Genomic DNA, 21,518 nt, shown 5'->3' on the forward strand with positions numbered 1-21,518 from the left:
CAGAAACTGACCTTGCAGCACTTCAGTTAAGTCTGCAATATATTAAACACATAAAGGAGCCCTCATCACACAGAGGATTCAATGTTCGCAGGTAGCAGCTGCCAGCAGTTGAATACTGTTATTAGAAAAGGTTTAGGCAGTTTATACACAGAGCATTGATGAACCTTCTGGTTCAGGCATTAGTGGCTAGATCATGGACTTGAATCACTCTGTGAAAGGCACCTTAAAATAGAGCTGAGGTCTGAGATCACTTTTATCACTGTTAAGTGCAGACCAATTTAACTGACTCCTACTTTTAAAGCTGGATTTACTCCCAGGCTCTCATAACAGACAGGAGAGACAAGAGTGACACACGCCAATGAAGAAAAAGCTAAGCAAAGGTGAGTAGTCTTTGGAAAGGCAAATGTGTGTAACCCATACAAATAGACAATCTCTTATGGTTGGATAAAATAGTATCTTGGTTTTCCATAGCACTGTACATTGCCCCCACTCTGAAATTTTTTACCATTTGACGAATACAAAGTAAAGAAGCCTAAGTTCTTCATTGACTAGGCCTGTGTAGGCAAAGAGAACAAAAAGGGAGCCATCAGTCGATACAACTAAGAGGAAAACATGGTGCAGTAGTTGCTGCATGTGCTGAAGTTGCGTGCAGCACTCAGAAGCCAATGCACAGAAAAACTTATCTCCCCTCATCTGACCTAGTTCTGTCAAAGATTCACACACGGAGATAGTGGGTGTAAAGGTGATACATGCAGTATCTTCAAAAATTTTGGAAGGCAACAACTCACAGTGAAGATTACCTAAGGCCCTGATGCGGAGAGGCAGGCTAGCTGAAAAAAACGTAGGAAATGCAGACAAGATACCAGAAGGCTGCCCAGAACTGTAGGCATACAAAAGAGTGAACAGATTAGGGCCAAGACATTTTACAAATGCAAAACAACGTTGAGGAAAAACAAAAAACAGTGCCGGGATAGCTGGCTTTAGGGCAAAGCTACCCGATGCTGCAGGCAACCTGTTTGAAAGGAGCTACAGAGTTAAAGAATCAACCCTCTCAAATTAAAAAAATAAAAAAATAAAAAAAAAAAGGCAGCAGCATGTAAAAAATACTGCAAAAACTCCAATATTACTGCAAAACCATAATCCAATTAATTTGCTGGATTGTGAACTGCTGCTGACTGCACTGTGACAAGGCAACATAAAATGGCAATGTCTCCGAAAAGTTTTTATACAAAATCAACAAGGAATAGCAGAAATAAGAAGACCGCTCTCCTTATTTCAAAGAAACATTAATATTTCATTAGATTATTTTAAAAAATACATATAAATTGTGTCCAAAACACTACATACCCAGCCATTGGTAGCTTGGTTGACTCTGAACCAACAATGGAACAGGTGGCCCAGGAAGGCTATGGAGTCCATACTTGGAGCTACACAAAGCCCAATATTGCACATCCTCAAGCAAGCTTCTGTAGCTAATCCTGCTCTGAACATGCTCATGGACTGGAGGATGCCCAAAACTGTAGCCCCTTCCAACTCCAGCAATTCCCTGATTAGATTAGAATGGGTTTCTGAGAAGTTATTTAAGGATGCCTAGTTTTTCCCTCAAAATGAATCAGAGACGGTGCTCTATATACAAGGAAAACCCTTGGGGATAAAAAAGAAAACAAAACAAAACAAAAAAATCCCACAAACCAAAAGCAATCCACTTGTGAATGAAACCTGCAAATTTTCTTAAATCAGCTTTACTGGTGGACAGAAGGTGACTTTGGACAACAGCATGCAGGAAAAGCATTGGTCATCACTGATGAACAGATTCATGAAGGAACCTGATAATGAGGAGCAGCAAAATGAACTTCAGAGTCTGGAAATGAAAGGTTCCCAAAATCTCATCATCTACTGAAATCTAAAGTTAAAAGATATACACAGCTGTGGAGGTGTCAGAGGCAAATCTGAGCCCAAAATAGCCAATGCTCCAGTCTTTCTGACCATATTACTAATTTTCTTCACAGTTTCTAGGCAAGCAATTGTGTCTCTTAGGGGAGTACAAAAAACAGGAATATGTAAAAGGTCCCCCTATATAAAAGGAACATTAGCCTAAGGTCAACAGAGGTCAGTGACCTTCTTGAAGAAAAAAGAAAGCAGCTCTTAATGAAAGACAGACATGACAGAATAGGGAACTACACAACTCACCTCAGTACTCATTTACTGAAGTTTAATGGGCTTTGACCCAGGCTTACAAAATAATTGTACTAACACAAGGGTCTTGCTCAAAACACACCACCAAAAATAACTTCAAAAAGCATGCTCTATTTTGTCAAACCTATCTCTAAAGCCAGAAATCCAAAATGAGAAACTATTTCTTCCTTTTGCTTACTCTTGCCAATTACAGGACTATGGTAATTACTATATGCCATTATAACACACATATGTTCTTATCCACCCCAAAAGAGAAGTTTTGTTTGTTACCTCTTACCGACAGTTATTTTGACAGTTCTTTTCTGAGAGTCCATCCTCATCTTCTCCCATAATATCCACTGCCGAAAATATGAGTGCAACCAGAATTGCAAAGCAGCATACCAGTGCAAAGATCACAATGCATCTTTGCTGGGACTGAAAAAGATTAAGATTAAAACAAGTTTTAATGGTGTGAGCACATTCCAGTCAATGACCTGAGACTCTAAATCTTTTACATAAGATCTAAAATTCTTTGAAGATCTTACTGCCATAGCTGTCAACATGAAACACACCTCAGGATGAAAACACTCTCAAAATTGTCCTTCATGTATCACCTTGAGATGTATTTTAAATCTCTCAGGCTCTGTTAAATAATTCATGTCACAAATAAGATCCATAATTCAAACTGTTTTCTGTTTGTAACACAAGGAAAGCATTGTGCATTAAAATAATGGTTCTTACATTAACTACATATTTTCTGATTGTGCCTCACAGGTAAAGTACGCACTTAGGATGGCACTCAAAAGTCTGGAGAGTTTTGTTGTGTTTGGCTGAAATAAAACATGTCATTGCAAGCAGAATGAAGAACAAAGGCTTTTTTTTATTGCTACACAAAGTAACTGACATTGTTACTGTGACTGCCACAGTAACTGAGACACTTTGGCAAGTCCTTGCCCTACAGTACTTATACAGAAAAATAATTCACAGATGATAGATGGGATTGAAGGAAAAGATGGGAGACTTGCTTAGTATGACAGGCAATGCCCTCTGCATCAATGCCCTCATCATCTGCATTTTAATAATCTCAGATTAAATATTAAAACACAGCACAGCACTATTTTATTCTACAATATGAAATCCTTTGGTACTAAATCAGATGCAATCATGTAAAGCCACAGATAAAGGTGAAACCTCCTACAGACAATCTCCTGGCATGTAATTTACATAGCTGCATGAAACTATATTTTTTTTCTGAAACCAAATATTCAAACAAATATAATGTGTGCAAAAAACCACACTATAAATAAAAATATTAAAGTCTAACTTCTGTTGCCATAGTTATTTTCTTAAGTTTAATTATCACCCTGTAATTAAAATGTCACGTAAAGAAGAAAAGCTTTATGAAGGAATGGGTAAGTGAGAAAGTAGGAAAAGTGTAAGGGAAACAAAGCAATGTCATCTTTGCAGCTGAAAAAGCAACTTCTTAGTATTTGCATTGCTCCTGACATTTTGTTTAAGATATAATAAGTTTCAGAGTAATAGGAACATTTTCCCATATACATAAAAAACTTCTTTAAATAGGCTTCCAAAACTTGCAAACTAGTGCACATCCCAGAAGAAACAAGCTCATGCCTTTTAGAACAAATCAGATATAAGCACTTTATTTCAGTCTATGAAAATCTAAAACGCAGCAAACAACTCCTTCAAAAAAACAGGAACAAATCTTCAGAAATTTGGTGAGAAATTAATCCTTTTACCCAACTGTAACACAGAATAAGCTGTAGTTAGGTTAGAGGCATATTTTAAATGCAATACATAATAGACACTTTTATACATTTGAAATATATGTTCATGTTTGTGCTTTCTAATAAATTACCTAAAATCTTCCAAGAATGCAGCATAGGAAAGTCATCTTCAACCATTTACAAGGCCTATTTTTGAAACAAATAAAATTTGGACCTTTTTTTCCTGACACTAGGTATAATCATGGCAACATATGAAAAGAATTAGAAATGACTGCATTTGGGTGTCCAGAACTAAGGCTGCAGTCAGATGCACAATAGAACTTAAGAGAAACATGTTAAAACATTGCCTTGTTGCCTCATACTACTGGTAAGGCAAACTAAGTGTCAAAGATAAAGAGGTATTCAGATTGGGACACCGCTTTAAGCCATTTCTTCATCAGAAGGGTTATCACTCTTGCCAAGATGATTGTTGTCTCATGCAGCTTTTTTACAGTTTTGTAAGTGTATTTGCAGAAACTGATGCAGCTTCTTCCAAGCACTGAGCATATCACCATGGCAGCAACACAGCAGAGCTACTCCCATACCAGAGGGTCAAACAGAGCTGGGGCTTGTTCTCAAGTCCCTAAGAGCAGGGGATGTGACCCAGCATGGCTTGCAACACTAGTATTCTTTTTCCTCCCACACCAGGAAAACTGCAGCCATTCTACTCACTGGGAATAGTCCCAAGTCCACATTTGGGGGATAATTACAATAATAAGCATCCTAGCTGCCACTCAGTATAAATTACTTTATGCCATTGCTCTGGTGAATAACTCCCATCTTCTTTGCTGTGTGAACAAGTTGGGAGAGCTACAGATTCACTGGACCAGCAGGAACCACAGTAGCCTTCAAGGCTGGGCCAGCACACATGGAGGCAGCAAGAGATGTTTCATTAAAAGGAGCTCACTGTACCACACATGTCATAAGTCACAAAACAGCCCTACAGCCCTTTTAACTGGCTTAAAATTTAAGGCCAAAAGCTATATAAAATCTAAAGAGTATCACAAGGAGATGAAAAAAAAAAAAACAAACCAACAAAACAACAGTAAAAAAGGCAGGTGCAACAGATGCCTTAAGTTTCTTTTATACCAGAAAATTCAATGGTAGCAATTCCTAGGGGCTTATGTTACAGGAACATGTAAAGTGGAGGCCAACATAATTCTGAATGGAGCCCCTAATCTAGCTTTAAATCCTGTTCCATATAAATTTGGAGAACATATTCAAGGTTTCTTGACTTCTGTGTTGCAGTTGAAATCTGTTTAAGGTTTAAATCCTTGTTAGGTAGAGCTTGTCAAGCTCTGCAGTTTGACCGACTGCTTCTCACTATGAGCGGCACATAGTACCACTAGTAAGACCACTGCTAATATACCACCACTAAAATACGGAACTGCACAAATCTAATTTACTGCACTCATTCACACAGATCGTTTATAATTACACATTTGTCTTTGACAGTTGTAACAGGTTAATTATTTCACATACAGCTTAACAGCATGATTAGAAATAGCGTAGGGGGCCTTTTAAATCCACACACAGAAAACCAGAACAATATCAAAGGGTGAAAATAGCATTTTTTTCTCTGAACTAAAGATAGTAAAAAAAAATTAAATAAATCAAAACTAAACCTCCAAGTTTGCGATTCTCCTACATGTACATTTTTAATCACAGGTCTGAGGGGCCAGGTAAAGACTATTTTTAAAAAATCATACAGATTACTAAGGAGGACTTACAGTTCATCATCAAATTCTTCTCCCGAGTGGTTATTTTTTCCTATTGCTTTTAAATCTATATATGACATTACAAATAAGTATTTGAATATTGCTTAGATTCAAACTGATGTTTATATTAGAAAATAAATAATAATAATAAAACTACTGGCACCAAACAAGTCTTCTGAGCCTTTTGTTTGATAATGGTAATAAATCTTACTTTCCATGCACTAACGTCAAACTCCAGGCAATTTTCTAATAGGCTTTTTCTAATTAAAATAGATTAGAATAGACCATACCACTGTTCTACTGTGCCATCCACGTGTGCACCTCTGTGATGTGTGTGTGCATGGGCAAGTAACAGCAGGTTTCTGAAAGCATTCAAAGTAGAAGAGCTCATGCCATAGACAGATCAGAAGAAATCTCATATATTTGCTCCTCAGACTCCTGCATCGGTGGGCTCAGGCAGTCCGACTGCTTGGTGCTATGCTGTTCCATATCCCCTTTACAACTGGAATCACTCAGAGCTATCCTCCTTCTTCCTTCAGTAAATGCTTGAAAAATCCTTTGTGTGTTTAAGCTTTCTTAATTACAGAATACAGGATATCTCCAGCTTATGTAGTCCATCTATCCACATATGTGGTTAATTTATACAGGTATTACTTCTAATGTGTATTTGTCTAACCTGTACTTAAAAGCCTTCCATTGAAAGGGATCCTACAGTCTCTTCAGGCAATCCATCCTTGGTGTTAATACCTTATTGATGCCTAACTTAAGTCTCTTATGCTGCAATATATACCCTTTCCAACCTGGTCAAAATAGAGAACAGAAAATAAAGAACACTCTTTCCTAGTGCAGATTCTTACATATTTGAAGATTATTAGAGATACTAAGAGGCCTAGGCCCAGAACATCTACTAGGTTGACTGCACCTGTCAGAGGACAACCTGAGATTTCACTCTTAACAGCATCAAGATCTCTCTATTGTGAACCCAGAAATTCTGTTACATGAGAGAAAGATTTCTTCAGAGATTATGGAAGATTGGGACAGAAACTTCTGCAGGAACAAGGACTATAAAAAATGCTGCCATTTTCCATTTCATGAGCAAAACTCATTTCTTTCACCCGCCTCATTTATCTTACATAATATCTACATTTAAATAAAGCCAACAAAACAATGTGTTTACTAAAATAAAGCATGATTATTTTTTACGCTGTTATATCCCAGGATAGCGAGAAAAAAGAACAAAAGCTGCACCATGGGAATGCAGTGCAGTATTATTCACACCTGATTTTAATCTCAGAAGGACCCTTTCTGTTTATTATTAAGAAAAAGGATAGTCTATGTCAGCTAAGGTTGCATCAGAGTCTGGGATACCCAAGCAGAATTGAAAATGAGAGCAAGAAAGAAAAAGGCATCCATTTTTACTGCACTCGCATTGCTGAAATGCTGTTAAGAACACTTCAATGGTCCATAAAGCTTTCATTTTCTTCACAAACAGTAGGTATCTCAGTGACACACTAAATTTAATCAGGAATTTAGTTTTCCCTCAATATAGTACAAAAATGTCCTTCTCTCCCCAAACAGGAACCATGAAATTGCAATGCTGCATCTACTGAGAACAGCACACAAAACGAAAACATGTCATGGTTATGAACTAGTGCTTTATTCTTATACCTATTTAAGAACACAGGATGTAATACTTATACATACAGCATACTAATACAGAGTTCACATCCCTCTGTCAGAACCACAGAGGCTCTAAGAGGCAGGTTTTCACATCTGCCATGAGTAGCCTGCTCTTTCCTGCAACACATCTCAGATCTCACACCAGTGTGAGAACAAATGTGCTCATCTTCAACGCTAGCAACCTGTCCAACATCTTTTAAAATTCTGTTTACAACTAGGGTTTTATGTCATGCTACAGCACATTCACCAAAGAAAGCAAGGAACTGGACTTCAAGAATTAATAATCATTCTTGGGTTAACCTTGATTCTTTAAATCATTATGTGTGTTTATTAGAGAAAAAACATCGCTATAAAGACTGTTTTCCATTAATCTGGAATCTATATACAGTAATAATCTTCATTGCATCCTTAAACCTCCCAGCTAGAATTATTAATATAAATCAATACTTAATTCCTATTAAACAAAAAAGGGAAGGAACTGATCCAATAGTGCTGAGATAAGTTAAATATTTTCAAATTGGCTGGACCTAGATAACTTCATGCTTGGGTGCTAATGGTACTGGCTAAGGCTAGCAAAGAACTTTTAGCCCTTACCTATGAAAACGGATGAGCTTGGGTGAAGTATAAGAAGACTGGAAAAGCAAAGATGTTACCCATATTTAAGAAAAAAAGTTGCACAAACAACAGAAATCAGGAAATTATAGAATCATAAAATGGTTAGCATTGGAAAGGACCTTAAGATCCTCTAGTTCCAACCCCCTGCCACGGGCAGGGATGCCTCACACTAAACCACATAGCCCAAGGCTCTGTCCAGCCTGGCCTTGAACACTGCCAGGCATGGAGCATTTACCACTTTTTTAGGCAACCTGCTCCAGTGCCTCACAACCCTCACAGTAAAGAACTTCTTCCTTATATCTAACTTGAACTTCTCCTGTTTAAATTTGAACCCATTACCCCCTTGTCCTATCACTACAGTCCCTGATGAAGAGTTCCTCTCTGGCATCCTTGTAAGCCCCCTTCAGATACTGGAAGGAGGAGATTCAGAGGATTCTGCTGTGTATCTGTTTTTGTTCATGTCTTCATTAATAATCTAAATTATGGACTAGAAATAAAATATGCGTATTAAGTTTTCAATTAAAACCAAAGCAGCACAAACTGAAAGCATACTGGAACACCAGTTTTACTTTTCAAAATGTTCTTGACATTTTAGGTGGTGTGTTGAGAAAAACAGTTTAAAATTCAATTAAGGAAAAGAGCTACCAGCAGGTAGGAGCAAACAATAGAAAAGATAGAGGAACTGAGAAAACATTAGGAAAAAGGATAAGCAAAATGATTAAAAAGTTGGAGCAGGTGCTCTAGGACAACAGAACAAAAATGGGTAGGAGTCAGTGGTTTGGAGAGAAGAACTATGACCAAGAGGTACAAAATCTTCAAAAGAGCATCAGGTATACTGAAGGCACTAAGTACCACAATACCAGAAATAGGGGATGTTTACTGAAACTTGTAGGAGTTAAGTTTCAAAAAGACACAGTACTTTTTTAATTAAGTGGATATAGAGCACCAGGAATTTGTTGCCACAGGAGGCTACGAAAGCAAACAGCAGCAGGTTTAAAAAGAGATTACACAAAGCCTTTGAAAACATGTCCAGAACAGATGCTAGAGAAAACAGGCAGGGATGTGCCCTCTTAATAGGATGATGGGAGACATGCTATTGCCACTATTAGGCATACGGTCCAGGACTAGATATGCCACACATCTGAGCTGTAGAATGCATTTTCTACATTCTTAAATAGTTTTCTTTTTCCACAGAAGAGCCCACAAATCGTAGCAGAGTACAACCTGAACATGAATCTTCTGTGCCACACTGTTGTGTTGACTTAGTTCTCTACGTCCTGGTATAACACCTGTACTGCAAAAATAATCCTTAGCCTCTACTTCAACTTGGCATATTTTGTCCACCTTTCAAGACTGCATGGAGACAGTTTAGAGAAAAATCAACAATAAATATTTAGTCCTGTAGTTACCCACAGAAAGAAGAGAATTAACAGTTAAATCTCCAAACAACAATTTTAATGTCGGTGTCTTCCAAGCAAACAAGGCATATGAAGTCACACTGCCTGCCCAGCAGCCCTTAGCTGCCCAGTTTCTTTTGAATCTGTATTTGAAAGAAAGATTTATAAAAATGTAATTATCTCAGACATACAAAATCCAGTATGCAGATAGACTTAGCTGAGAAAGACCAAGATTAGTACCTCTACAGAGGGAAAGATGATCTAGAGTTTTGCCTTCCAGCACACACATAGCTCAGCACCATGCAGCTTCCTGGAGACAGGGATGGGAGCAATCACTGCCATGGTGGCATACAGAGGGGCTGCGGGCCCTCATCACAGTGAAGCAGCTGCATTGGTTTCACTGCCCACTGGACAAATATTTGATCCAACAGATCAGGCATATAACACGTGGATAGAAATGTTACTATAAATAGAAAACCAATAAACTACTTTGAAAGAAATCCAAGGCTTTACAGGTTACTTATCTGAGCTGCCTCCACACAAAGCGTTATATTACAGAAAGCTATTAACAGTCAGAATATGAGCTGTATAAGAAAATACAGTTTCCAGCACATGACCAACTAACCTCGAATGCATTTTGTTGACCAGAATTGGCAGAAAAGTAGGAGTGAAAAGCCTGAATACATTTAAGTGTTCATGTGCCATTTCCGTGAAATTGGGCCCTAGCTTCTCAACATGATGTATCGACAATCTTCAACATAAGACAGTATTACAGTTCAGCAATGCCAAAAAAAGGCCCTTGTGTACACTAAAAATAACAGTCTACTCAAATCCAGTGTCTCCTGCAAGAAAAGTATTGAACAATCTGAACCTGGCATGAACAACAAATTCAGAATACTATTAAAAACTCATTAGCAGAAAACACAGTAAATCATATTTCTATATCCTGATATCTCTTTACACATCTTTAAACCTGGACCGTCTAAGCAAAGACTCTTATCACAGTTAGCATTATACTCATTACTCCTCCAGGAATTTTACAAGTAAAAATTGCTGGGCTATGGAAAGCTATAATCGATTTCTTTTTGGATCAGCACTTTGCCATATAATGAAAAGACAGAGTACCTTCAGAAAACAAAACAAAACAAAAAAAAAGTCCCCCCAAAAAAACCAAAACAAAAAAAAAAAAAGCTAGGAAGCGGTAAGGTAAGAAAGAACAATGGAAAAAGAAATTATGAAAGACAGAAGAGGTAAAAAGGATGTGATACAGAAAGATATAAGGAAAAAGGTAAAAACTCAGCACTTGAAAGTCTACAAAAAAGAAATATGCAGCTAAAAATAATGTTACATATATACAAATACAGTACTTAGTTTTATTTGTTAGATCTTTTATGTCAGGTAAGAGACTTTCTACAAACCACTTCAGTTCGCAAATATAACTAAAATCCGAATTCAGCCCTCTTCAGAAACCAGGTGAAACACAGTGAACAATCACTGAGCAAACAAATGTTTAAAGGTCCATCATCTCCCATGAAGAACTGCATCCTATAAGGCATCATTCTGAGATAGAATGAAATTAATGCATCAAGATGCAAGCTATTTTGTACATGGCAGAACAGTACATTTAAAATCAGTTAGAATCACTGGAGGACCGCAGGCTGGGGGATCTATCAGATGATACAAAGACTGGCCTACAATCCACAAGTCCAGGTATCAGCAGGTGCTGTGGTTGTCTGATTGCCTGCAGAAAACATACTTTGCAATTTTACACCCTTTATGTATCACTCTGGAGTCTACAGCATAGCAGGCCAGGCAGCTAGAAAGCTCTACTTTTCTAGTGGCCCTACTTTTCTCCACACTTACTTTGAATTTTATGTTGATAGTCTTAAGTTCTAATGGAAAACTAGACTGAAATACCAGAACCTCTACAGTTCAGAATCATCCGTGAACACTAAACAGGAAGCTGAAGCAACCTGCCATATTGCATCTGTCTGTAGCCTGCAATACTCTTGTTTTCATAATCAACAGAAAAAAATAATCTACATTGCTATCATCTTTTCCACATTGTTTATGTAGAAATTCCATTTTTCTGACCCACAAGTTTCTTAACTCTCCTCTGGAATGAACAGTTCATTGTATTGTGCTCTGGCTGTCACATTTAACACTGCAACATCAAGGAATTTCAGGCTGAAGGGATCAGCAAAATGTTGGGCAGTTATTTTTTTTTGCACGCACAATGAACTTTCATGTGCACAGTACCCTTTAAGAGAAAATACAGCACGCCTAGCAATGTCTGTGCAAATATGTATATGACAGATCACTATATATCATTTTGGCATCCAAACACACCCAAGCATCTCTGTGGATCTTACTCATATTTGTGCCATGTTCCCTGAAATCAGTGATAATTTGGAATGTAGATTCTGATTCCAGGACCATTATTAAACATCTAGATTTATTTTTTATCTGTATATATATATTAAAGATGTATATTTATACACACAGACACCCCATATATATATTTTTAATGATTTTAATCAACCACCGTAAGTACTTTTCTAAGTCAGAAGGAAAAATTAGTAGCATTTAGGTATGTTTATTTGTAAAGTCAGACCAGACTATATACAGACAAATACACTTACGTCATACTTGTGATCTCTAATTTACAAATGGTAATGCCTCTGTTTAAAGAACCTATGTTTAAAAGTAACTATACTTTATTTTAGTACTTTGCTAACTGGAAAACAAATACTACTGACATAGTTAAGTAACCTGAAACTTGCTGATAGCACAGCATCAGCTACAAATATGTGTGTCTTTCAAGACAGTGTTTTACCTAATGATGCTGCTAATAAGGCTTTAAGATAAACCAAATGAAATATAAAAATCCTGCACAATTTTTTTCCCTAGTGTTTGCATATGTTATTGTTGGCACATTCAGTGACCATATGTACAGTCAGCTCAAGCTTCTTGCACACAGCCTTTCACTGTTTTTCCAAGAGGCTTTCAAAAAGAGACAAGACCACATTCACCACCACCAAAACTAAAAATAAGAAATGGCTAGTGGCACATAAAGGCCATCGAAGAGGCTGTCACACAAATTTGAGCTCAAGTACAGTTCTGCAGCAGAACAAACCCACCACTCTACCTGGAGCATGTTTTTTTCCTAGCCAAATTAACAAAGCATAATATATTACCTTCAACTTTTTCCACTGAGCTTTAAGCATTTCATCCTGCAATTGGGAGAGACTAAGAGCACATGTGCCATCAGTTACAGCAACATCACATTAAGTTCCCATAAAGCAATCATTCTACAATCAAAGGCGGGTGGTACACCTGAATCTGGAGGTACTAACTTAGTTTGTTAGATGAATTGACAGTTTCCCTTTCGCAAAGTATAAAAAGTAAATTAACAAGATTTCAATTTTTATTTTTTTTTAAGAGTTTGCTTTTACTCATTCTGATGAGACAAACTTAAGGAAAAATTTTTAACAGCACTGTCCTAAATTGACAAAAGTTCATGAAACAAAATAATCTTACATGGGAAACATTTCTTTTTAGCTCATTGTGAATTTCTAACTACACTCTGAGTACATACTGAATTAATAGATTTGCCATTGGGCCAAGCAAGTTAACGACATTGTCACAGAGAGCACAGCTAATGTGACATTCACAATAGAAATTATGTTCTAATGTAAAGAGAGAAAAAGGAGAGAGGCTTATGATCTCAGCTAATCAGAGATAAAAAGGTAAACTAGTTAATTATAGTGATTAAGTCTATCATATATGCTTTCTTTCTTATGATAGACTTCAGAGTTGATTTAGTTATCATGTTTTTTGTCCTGTAGAATTCTATGCTTTAATTAAGTTGCAGTATTCATAACTTCTATACCTTAAGTCATTCTACTTGGTGGCTAATTCCTTTATTTGCTGGAGAATACGTGGCATTACAAGTAAAGATGGAACTCCTGTATTTGGCTTCTGGGAACTAAAAATTATAAACATAAAATTTTTTCCTACTATTATTTTTAGAAATAGGAAACAAAGATATTTTGCTCAGATCATTGCTTGCCTGCCCAATGCTTCAAAGAAATTCTCTATATCAAGATCCCTGAATTTCTGCAGAAAAGGAACAAGAGAAAAAAACTCCCTTCTTGGCATCTTACTCTTGTCTATGATTCCCTATGAAACAGTGAACAGAGAACTGAAGAGTGGGATGTGACCAAGAACAGCACCATCTCCTACCCTGTATGCAAATCTCTGACATGAAGACAGTCAGGCTGGAAGATCCACTTTTTCATGTATCCCCAAAAGACAGGTGCTTCTCCTTGGCAGGGACCCCACTTTGCTCACTTTTCTCTGACCAAGAGGTAGTTCTTCCAGGTTTTATGTGTGTGTTTTTGTTTTGTATTTGTTTGGAGGTTTTTGTTTGTTATTATTGTTGTTTTGTTTTTAAAATGAAAGCACTTCCTAGCAAAGCAGGAATAGAAAAAAAAAATAACATCAATTTGTCAAAGTTTTCAGTGACTGGAATGTCTGTTGCTACCTATTTGCAATAATTGTTAACAATAAGCCTTAGACTCATTGATTTAAAAGCATCTGGTCAGAAAGGCTTTCCTGAAATCACAACAAAATAGCAAAGATTTTAATACTTACAATGAGAAAAAATTTATAAGCACACATGAATATATAACAAGCAAACAAAACAAAAAAGGTGTACCAAGATAAAAGAAAGTCAAGAATCAAATAAAACAGCCCTTTAAAACCTCCAATCTTCTACTTTACCATCAGCTCTCTCTGTATGAGATCTGTTAGTGTTCTCAGTGTAGCTCATTGTTGGAGTATTTTTCCTACCCCTAGTGGAGTTGACACACACCATTATGCACTGAGGAGATAAAGAGAATCAAGTAAGCAGGCCAAAGTGAATTGTTCCTTGATGTCCTCCTCTTTCACTGTTCCAATCATATTCACCCTTTCCTCCTTCCCTGCTCCACATCAAAGAGCAAAATAATTCATCATTCTCATGTTCTCACTCCCACTAAGAAGCCCCCACTCTATTCTGCCATCTTACATGTTTCTCTCTTCATCCAGTGTAGAGAAGATAACAAGTATATCTTGAGCGCAGGACAAAAAATTCCCCAGTAGGATCTAGGTAGGGTCAAAGAAATTAGTTTTCTAGAGAGTGCTGCAACCATGGTCCTGCACCAGCAGGGTGCAAAACTACTCTACCCTGACTGACTTTTCTCCTCTTGTTGGAATTATGATACCTCTTCCACTAGCAGCCCTTCTTATGCTGCTTTATCTCCATATTTGTAAGGTTAGAATCCTTGTGTTATGTTGGGATATGAAGGAGTCAGGGCTTTTTTCCTCTCAATTACTTATTTACTGGCTTTATGGGAAGGTCTTACTCAATTTTTAGTCAAATATTGTAATATTATTCTACAGAATTGGGATCATTACCCATTGGTCTATTATCTAGTCAAAATATTTATTTTGGTTTTCCTACTCTGTTTATTTAAGCAATAAATTATTTTAAAAATAATTTCCAAAACATTCTACATAATCTGTGAGCATTGTAACTGACTGAGCATACAAAAAAAAACATAAAATTGTCAGCTTGGCTTCCTATTTTCTATCTTATCTTTGATTTTTTTTCTTTGCACCTAATTGCAAATGCAGATAAAACAGGGCCCAGTTACGTAAAACATCTTGCTTTACTAGGCTGCAGAAAAGCTGCTTTGTCCCTCAGCCCACCAACAGTTTTCATGACACCTGACTTGAAAATCTCATGAATACCTCCACCTTTCTATTACTTATCATTTAAGTCAACCAGTGGTTTTAGAAGTTACTGAGAAGGAAAAAGATGCTTGCACATGAATATACATATTTATACACACAGCCTTTACAAGTCTGTTTAATAGGAAAGCAGTCCTAAACATTAAATATATCCAATATATATGATGTTTCTTTTTTTTTAATAAGAAGATCCATACAGGTACATGGCTATTCCCAGGAAAACCATCAAGTGTTCTGACCTGAGTTTTTGTCTAGCTTTATTAATGTTTTAAATTAGGTATTCACTACAGGTTATTTTAATCATTGCTAATTTAGAATTTTAATCATTCTGTAAAATAAAACATGGAATGAAGCTACTGTGAAGATCTGTCTTCTTATTCTCAGTTCTGTAGAAAAGAATCCCAATGAAGTAAAACAAGCGAAAAAGAAGACGAACCTTGAATACAAAACAGCCACACAGCAATTTGACATGGTGGAGGCACATATCCCTCACTTGGTGTTTCAATGTTCCTGATAGGAGAGGAAATGTATTGCGCCTCACTAACAGAAGTGATGAACAGAGAAAGTGCCAGCAAAGAGTAAGTGCCAAAGAGTGTCACTAAGCATTATCACCTTTCATCCTACTCTGAAGTCCAGTATTTTTCTGGAGCTTTTTCTTTTCTTTTTTTGACAACAAATTTCATTGGGAATACTGTCTTAGGAGGAAAAGAAACTAAATTATTTGGAATACAAGCCTCTTAGGACAGACTATAAACCCAGGAAAATTGTTTTGGGAGAGATATCTGGGAAATCTTAGTGTCAGGATGACAGCCTCATGCCCAGTCTAAAAATAAGAGCATTTTATTAGAAGCTGTCTTTCAAAGTAGCCATTTTGTAAATCTCTGTAATATACACACAGACATCTGGCATTTCACCTTCTAAATTTTCAGAAATCGTTGATAATAAGGTTCTAGGGAAATACGGAAATCTGCTCATTTCTCGGAAAGTAACAAAATGCTAATTAACTGCTAGCATTTTTGAAGTAATCTGAGATATGTAGATCCTACACTGCCATATTATACTGATTTGTATTTTAAGTTTTCTCCTGAAAGCAATAGCTATAAAACTCATTCACGTGGGAAAACAAGCTTAGTGTATAGATAATTTTTGTATGCACTGCTTAAGGCTGAAATGTATTTCACATGAATAAAAATCAATAGTATTTATTGTGTATTCTGGCAAAGTAATAAATGAAATTCAAGTAAAATTAGGTACACATTCGCTTTCTGAATGTATAACATTTTAACAAGTATAATTTTAAGCAACGTACATGGATACTCTACCACTCAGAAATTACATAGCTAATATAGGTTGATAACATTTCTAGATGATGTGCATCACCGTGTGTCCCTGTACATACTTGTTAAGAGAACAGAGGTTCTCACAATTCTGCTTGCATTCTTTATGCATAGGAATTTGTAAGCCTAATGGCAACAGGCTTGCTCTTCTTAGTTTCCTATCCATTTGTAAAGGAAATCAATAAAATGTCCATTGGTATAGATACGCTGTGTATGTCCTTCTTCCAGATGACATTGCAAATGAATTTGATTATTTCTGAGATAACATACATTATCAGAAACAAGACAAACCAGGATTACTATAGAAGCTATGTTAAAGGCTGTGCATGCTCTCATACTATGATCTGATTGATACTCCATGTTCATGTTTACATAGACTTTATTTTTAAATTTCAGGTATTTATTCCCATATTAATCTACAAAGAGTTTTACACAAAACTAGTTACAGAAAGCACTGCTTACAAACTAAAAGAAGTGTAACTTTGTTTGTTGACTGGCATGCACTGAATGATAGTCAAGCAAGTGAATTGGTATCTTTGCTGGCATTTATAAGAAATATGCACATATATACGTTCTACAAAGCTTATTTCTGGGCAAATACCACAGTACATCATAAGCATATCAGTTCCCAAACTTTCTGGGTCACTGAAACACTGCCAGACCTCAAGAGCTGTAATAAGAAACCACAGCTATTTATCAACAAATAGCAATTGCAATAAAGGTGAAGTAAACAGTAATATTTAATACATTTCAGTGGGTCAGCTAAAGATCACCTACCATAACTTTTGTAGATCATCAATGCTGTCCAGACTACACACTACAAAACTTCACAGACAGAGCAAGCCTTATGATTTGGGTTCAAAGTTACCTTTTCCTATAGTGGAGAGGTATGGGTAAGATGCAGAGACCACACTCAAAGCCAACTCTCCAAATGTACAGAAAAGATAATTGGAATATGTGTTCTCAATATAAAGCCAAAAACAATATTTTGTAGCAGCTTTGAGCTAAAGACGTGTGTATGCATACATTATAGCATATGTATGCTAAATATACAAATATAATGTATGCTAAAAACGACAAATGTTTTACAGTGAGTTTACCAAATGAGCCAACACTTGTTACTGTTTAGTAATTTGTTACTGGAGAGAGGGTTGCTCTGAAACACTATCCTTATCCATTGAAGAGCCATCAAGCTTGCTAGCATACTCCAACTTAAATCTTATGTTCCCCACTTTTATAAAATGTCAAACTTCCCATCTGTTCCTGTCCTTCTCTACCCCCCACCTTTCTTTTGTCCTGCACTGGCTACTGGCTTTGTATAGCCATTTTGACACTGTCTTTACAAGGAGTAAGGATTGACTCTACCTTCAAAAAGCATATGTAATGGATTTTTCTATATTGCCAAAGCAAAAAATCCACTTTGACTGAAAAAGTGATAAATTTCTTTCTTTCTTTCAAATCATAAATATTTAGCCCTTCTCTTTCAAGGGGCATTAAAATGCAGACTATAATAACGTAAAAGTCACTCATTCAAAACAACCTTTTCAGGGACAACATGTACTTGTTTAAAACCTTTGCCTTTTCTTCAGTTCATTCTGTCTGGCTATGAAAACACCAGCTCCCTATGGACCTAAAGGTATAATTAGATATGTGCCTAAGCCAAAACGCATCCACTTCACTGAGTTCAAATTCATATTTTGCCAACGGCAGAATACTGTGGCTGTAATCTAACACATTCATTTTGTGATGTTCAAAATGCACAGCCAGGTAGCAACCTCATACCTCAAGCACTTCTGTTTAGCATGGCTCTCTGCTAGACAAACCTCTTTGATCTCATTTTGACATTACCCTGAATATATAAATAAAAATTATTATATATGGTATAAAGTCATCAGCTTGATTTATACTATGAAAACAAGAGTCTTGATCAAAATTTAATAGATGATTCAAAGCATCTGGTACCTTATTAAATATTCATATATTACCCTATTTTGTATTACCAAGGAGAGATGGCATTTTCATTTGCCTTTGTTGCTAAGACTTTTTTGACAGATCTATAATTTTCTTTGTCCGTTTCTTCTGTGCCATTCTCTAAGGGCCCTTCCACAAAATGAAACAGTTCTAGATTTTGTCCATCTTATGACAATTATGCTCCTCTACAGGACACACTAAGTGGCAAGACCTCACTCTTTGTCTTCTAGGACTACAATGCTGGATTTGTTTCTAAAACTTAGCTTTGTGCTCAGCTGCTGAGCTTTTTAACGAGAGAAAGGGAACAACCTTAACAAAGTATAACAGTAACTTATTTTTCTGCTTTTAGTTCTTTTGTGTGTTCTATTTTCATATACATACCTCTAAAATAACCTTACTATGTTCACTGACCTTCAAAATTTGCACTTACACAAACACAAACAGAATTTGGCTCCTCTTCTTAGCTACCCCATGGCTGACAACTTCTACAAAGTTATATAGTAGGAACGAAAATATTTAAATACATGCCATTCTGATGTATCTGCTTCTTGCATGGCTTTCAGCTTAGTCCTTACTAAAAAAAACAACAATGGGTATCTGGAAACTAACCTTTCTATCTGAACTACATACTAATAATTTTGTAATAAACTCTGTTACTTTCAGAAAAATTATTACAAAGCTAAAAATTTTTGCCTAAGCAGCACAGACATTACGTTTTTTAAACATGAGGGGAAGAAAATACTAGCTTCTATGCAAATCTGATGTCCTGGCTTACAATCAAACTGTAATTTGGGATGTGCATTCTCCAGAACCCCAGAACACCCAAGAAAGCTTGTGTTTCTTTGTTATTAGTTGGTGGAGACATTGCTGTTACCTTATTGATGACATTATTGTGTGGGGTGATACAGTGGAAGAAGTTTTTGTGAAAGGGAGGAAAATAATTCAAATCCTGCTGAAAGCCAGTTTTGCCATAAAACAAAGGGACCTGCACAGGAGATTCAAATTTTGGGAACAAAATGGCAAGATGGACATCACCAGATCCCCACAGATGTGATCAACACGATAACAGCAAGGTCTCCACCAACTAATAAGAAAGAAATACAAGCTTTCTTGGGTGCTGCGGGGTTCTGGAGAATGCACATTCCAAATTACAGTTTGATTGTAAGCCCTCTCTATCATGTGACCCAGAAGAAGAATGATTTTAAATGGGGCCCTGAGCAACAACAAGCCTTTGAGCAAATTAAATGAGAGAGAGTTCATGCAGTGGCCCTTGGACCAGTCCAGAGCAGGCCAGATGTAAAAAAGGTACTGTACACAGCAGCCAGGGAGGACGGTCCTATCTGGAGCCTCTGGCAGAAAGCTCCAGGGGAGACTCGAGGTTGACTCCTTGGCTTTTGGAGTCGGGGATACAGAGGATCTGAGGCCAGCTATACCCCAAATGAGAAAGAGATACTGGCAGCCTATGAAGAGGTTCAACCTGCTTCAGAAGTGATTGGCACTGAAGCACAATTCCTCCTGGACCCCAGCTGCCCGTGCTAGGCTGGATGTTCAAAGGCAGGGTCTCCTCTACACATGCAACTGAGGCTACATGGAGTAAGTGGGCTGCACTAATTACACAACGAGCTCAAATAGGAAATCCCAGTCATCCAGGAATTCTAGAAGTCATCATGGCTAGAGGGCAAAGATTTCAGAATGTCACCAGAGGAGGGGGTGATGCCTGCTGAAGAGTACCCATGCTGGGCGCCAAAAAGAACTGTCGTGGTTTAAGCCCATCTGGAAACCCAGAACCACGCTGCCGTTCGCTCACTCCCCCATCTTCCTGCCCCCAGCTCCTGGAGGGATGGGGAGGAGAATCAGAAGAATGTAACTCCCACGGGTTGAGATAAGAGCAGTCCAGTAACTAAGGTATAACACAAACCACTGCTGCTACCACCAATAATGATGATAAGGGAAATAACAAGAAGAGAGAATACAACCGCTCACCACCCACCCACTGATACCCAGCCCAACCCGAGCAGTGATCTAGACCTTCCAGGTAACTCCCCCCCATTTATATACTGCGCATGACATGCTGTGGTATGGAATACCTCTTTGGCTAGTTTGGGTCAGATGTCCTGTCTCTGCTTCCTCCCAGCTTCCCCTCCTCCCTGGCAGAGCATGAGGCTCAGAAAGTCCTTGGTCAGAGTAAACATTACTGAGCAACAACTACAAACATTGGTGTCATCAGCGCTGTTCCCAGGCCAAAAGTCGAAAACACAGCACTGCACCAGCTGCTAAGAAGGACAAAAATGACTGCTACTGCTGAACCCAGGACATCTGAGTAGTGAAAACTGAAGGAAATTAATCAGCAACTTATAATTACAAGAAACATGTTCGTACTTATACAGAGATCCCTCCAAGGACACTAAACCTACTTGCAATAGCTGCGGAAATTAATATATTCCCTTCATGACGTTTGGTACCTGTGCAAGTTACTTTGTAGATGGCAACCATGCAATTTATCTCTTTCCTACGTAAGAATGGCCTTAGACACTGTAAATGGCTATTTGACAAAAAGCATCTGATAACTTTTTCAGATGAATGCAAGAATTTTCCAGTGCTCATTCTCCATTAGACAATCACAACTCTTCCCATAGAACACTGAAAGAAAGTACAGGCAAACTACTTAACTGAAGATCTACAACACATTTGAGAGAAAAAAGAAATTAGCCGATGGTTAGGGAAAAAAACAACACCCCAAACAACCAAAAAAAACCACAAAAAACCCCAAAACACCAACAAACCAAAAACCAAAGCCAAAAATTAGTTTAAAAAGATTTGCTGTTGCTATCTTTTTATGTCACCTTACATAAGCACAGGGCAGAAGACAGCAGGTGATTTAATAGCTGTTTAAAATACTGTAACTAATGGTTTGGATGGTATTCTTTTTGAATAGCAATACTTTTCTCCAGCCTCTGTATTCTCATCCTTCAGCTTGTCTACCATAAAGCTAGCAAACTACTTCAAGGAGGGTACCTAATCTGCAGGCAAACAAGGCCACCCTGC

The 21,518-nt window shown here is 37.3% G+C and overlaps 1 protein-coding gene across 10 annotated transcripts in view; it reads right to left on the reverse strand.

The window, feature by feature from the left end:
- The window catches only part of PLD5 (phospholipase D family member 5), a 164,745-nt gene that overhangs the window by 96,239 nt on the left and 46,988 nt on the right, over nt 1–21,518 (reverse strand). For 4 of the 10 annotated variants that reach the window (XM_061365751.1, XM_061365760.1, XM_061365752.1 and 1 more), the window contains one exon: nt 2,474–2,610. The exons of 1 other annotated variant lie outside the window; for it this stretch is intronic. In XM_061365751.1, coding sequence (XP_061221735.1) covers nt 2,474–2,610 — 137 coding nt within the window. Of the gene's footprint in view, nt 1–2,466; nt 2,611–21,518 lie in introns of those variants that run through there. 5 more of the 10 variants (XM_061365759.1, XM_061365756.1, XM_061365758.1 and 2 more) reach the window with 4 other exon arrangements.

The sequence above is a fragment of the Neopsephotus bourkii genome, unplaced genomic scaffold (genome assembly GCF_033783945.1).
Source record: "Neopsephotus bourkii isolate Nb327-2 ecotype Australia unplaced genomic scaffold, CSIRO-AGI_Nbou_v1 NB_1292, whole genome shotgun sequence".
In the NCBI taxonomy this organism is placed as follows: domain Eukaryota; kingdom Metazoa; phylum Chordata; class Aves; order Psittaciformes; family Psittacidae; genus Neopsephotus; species Neopsephotus bourkii.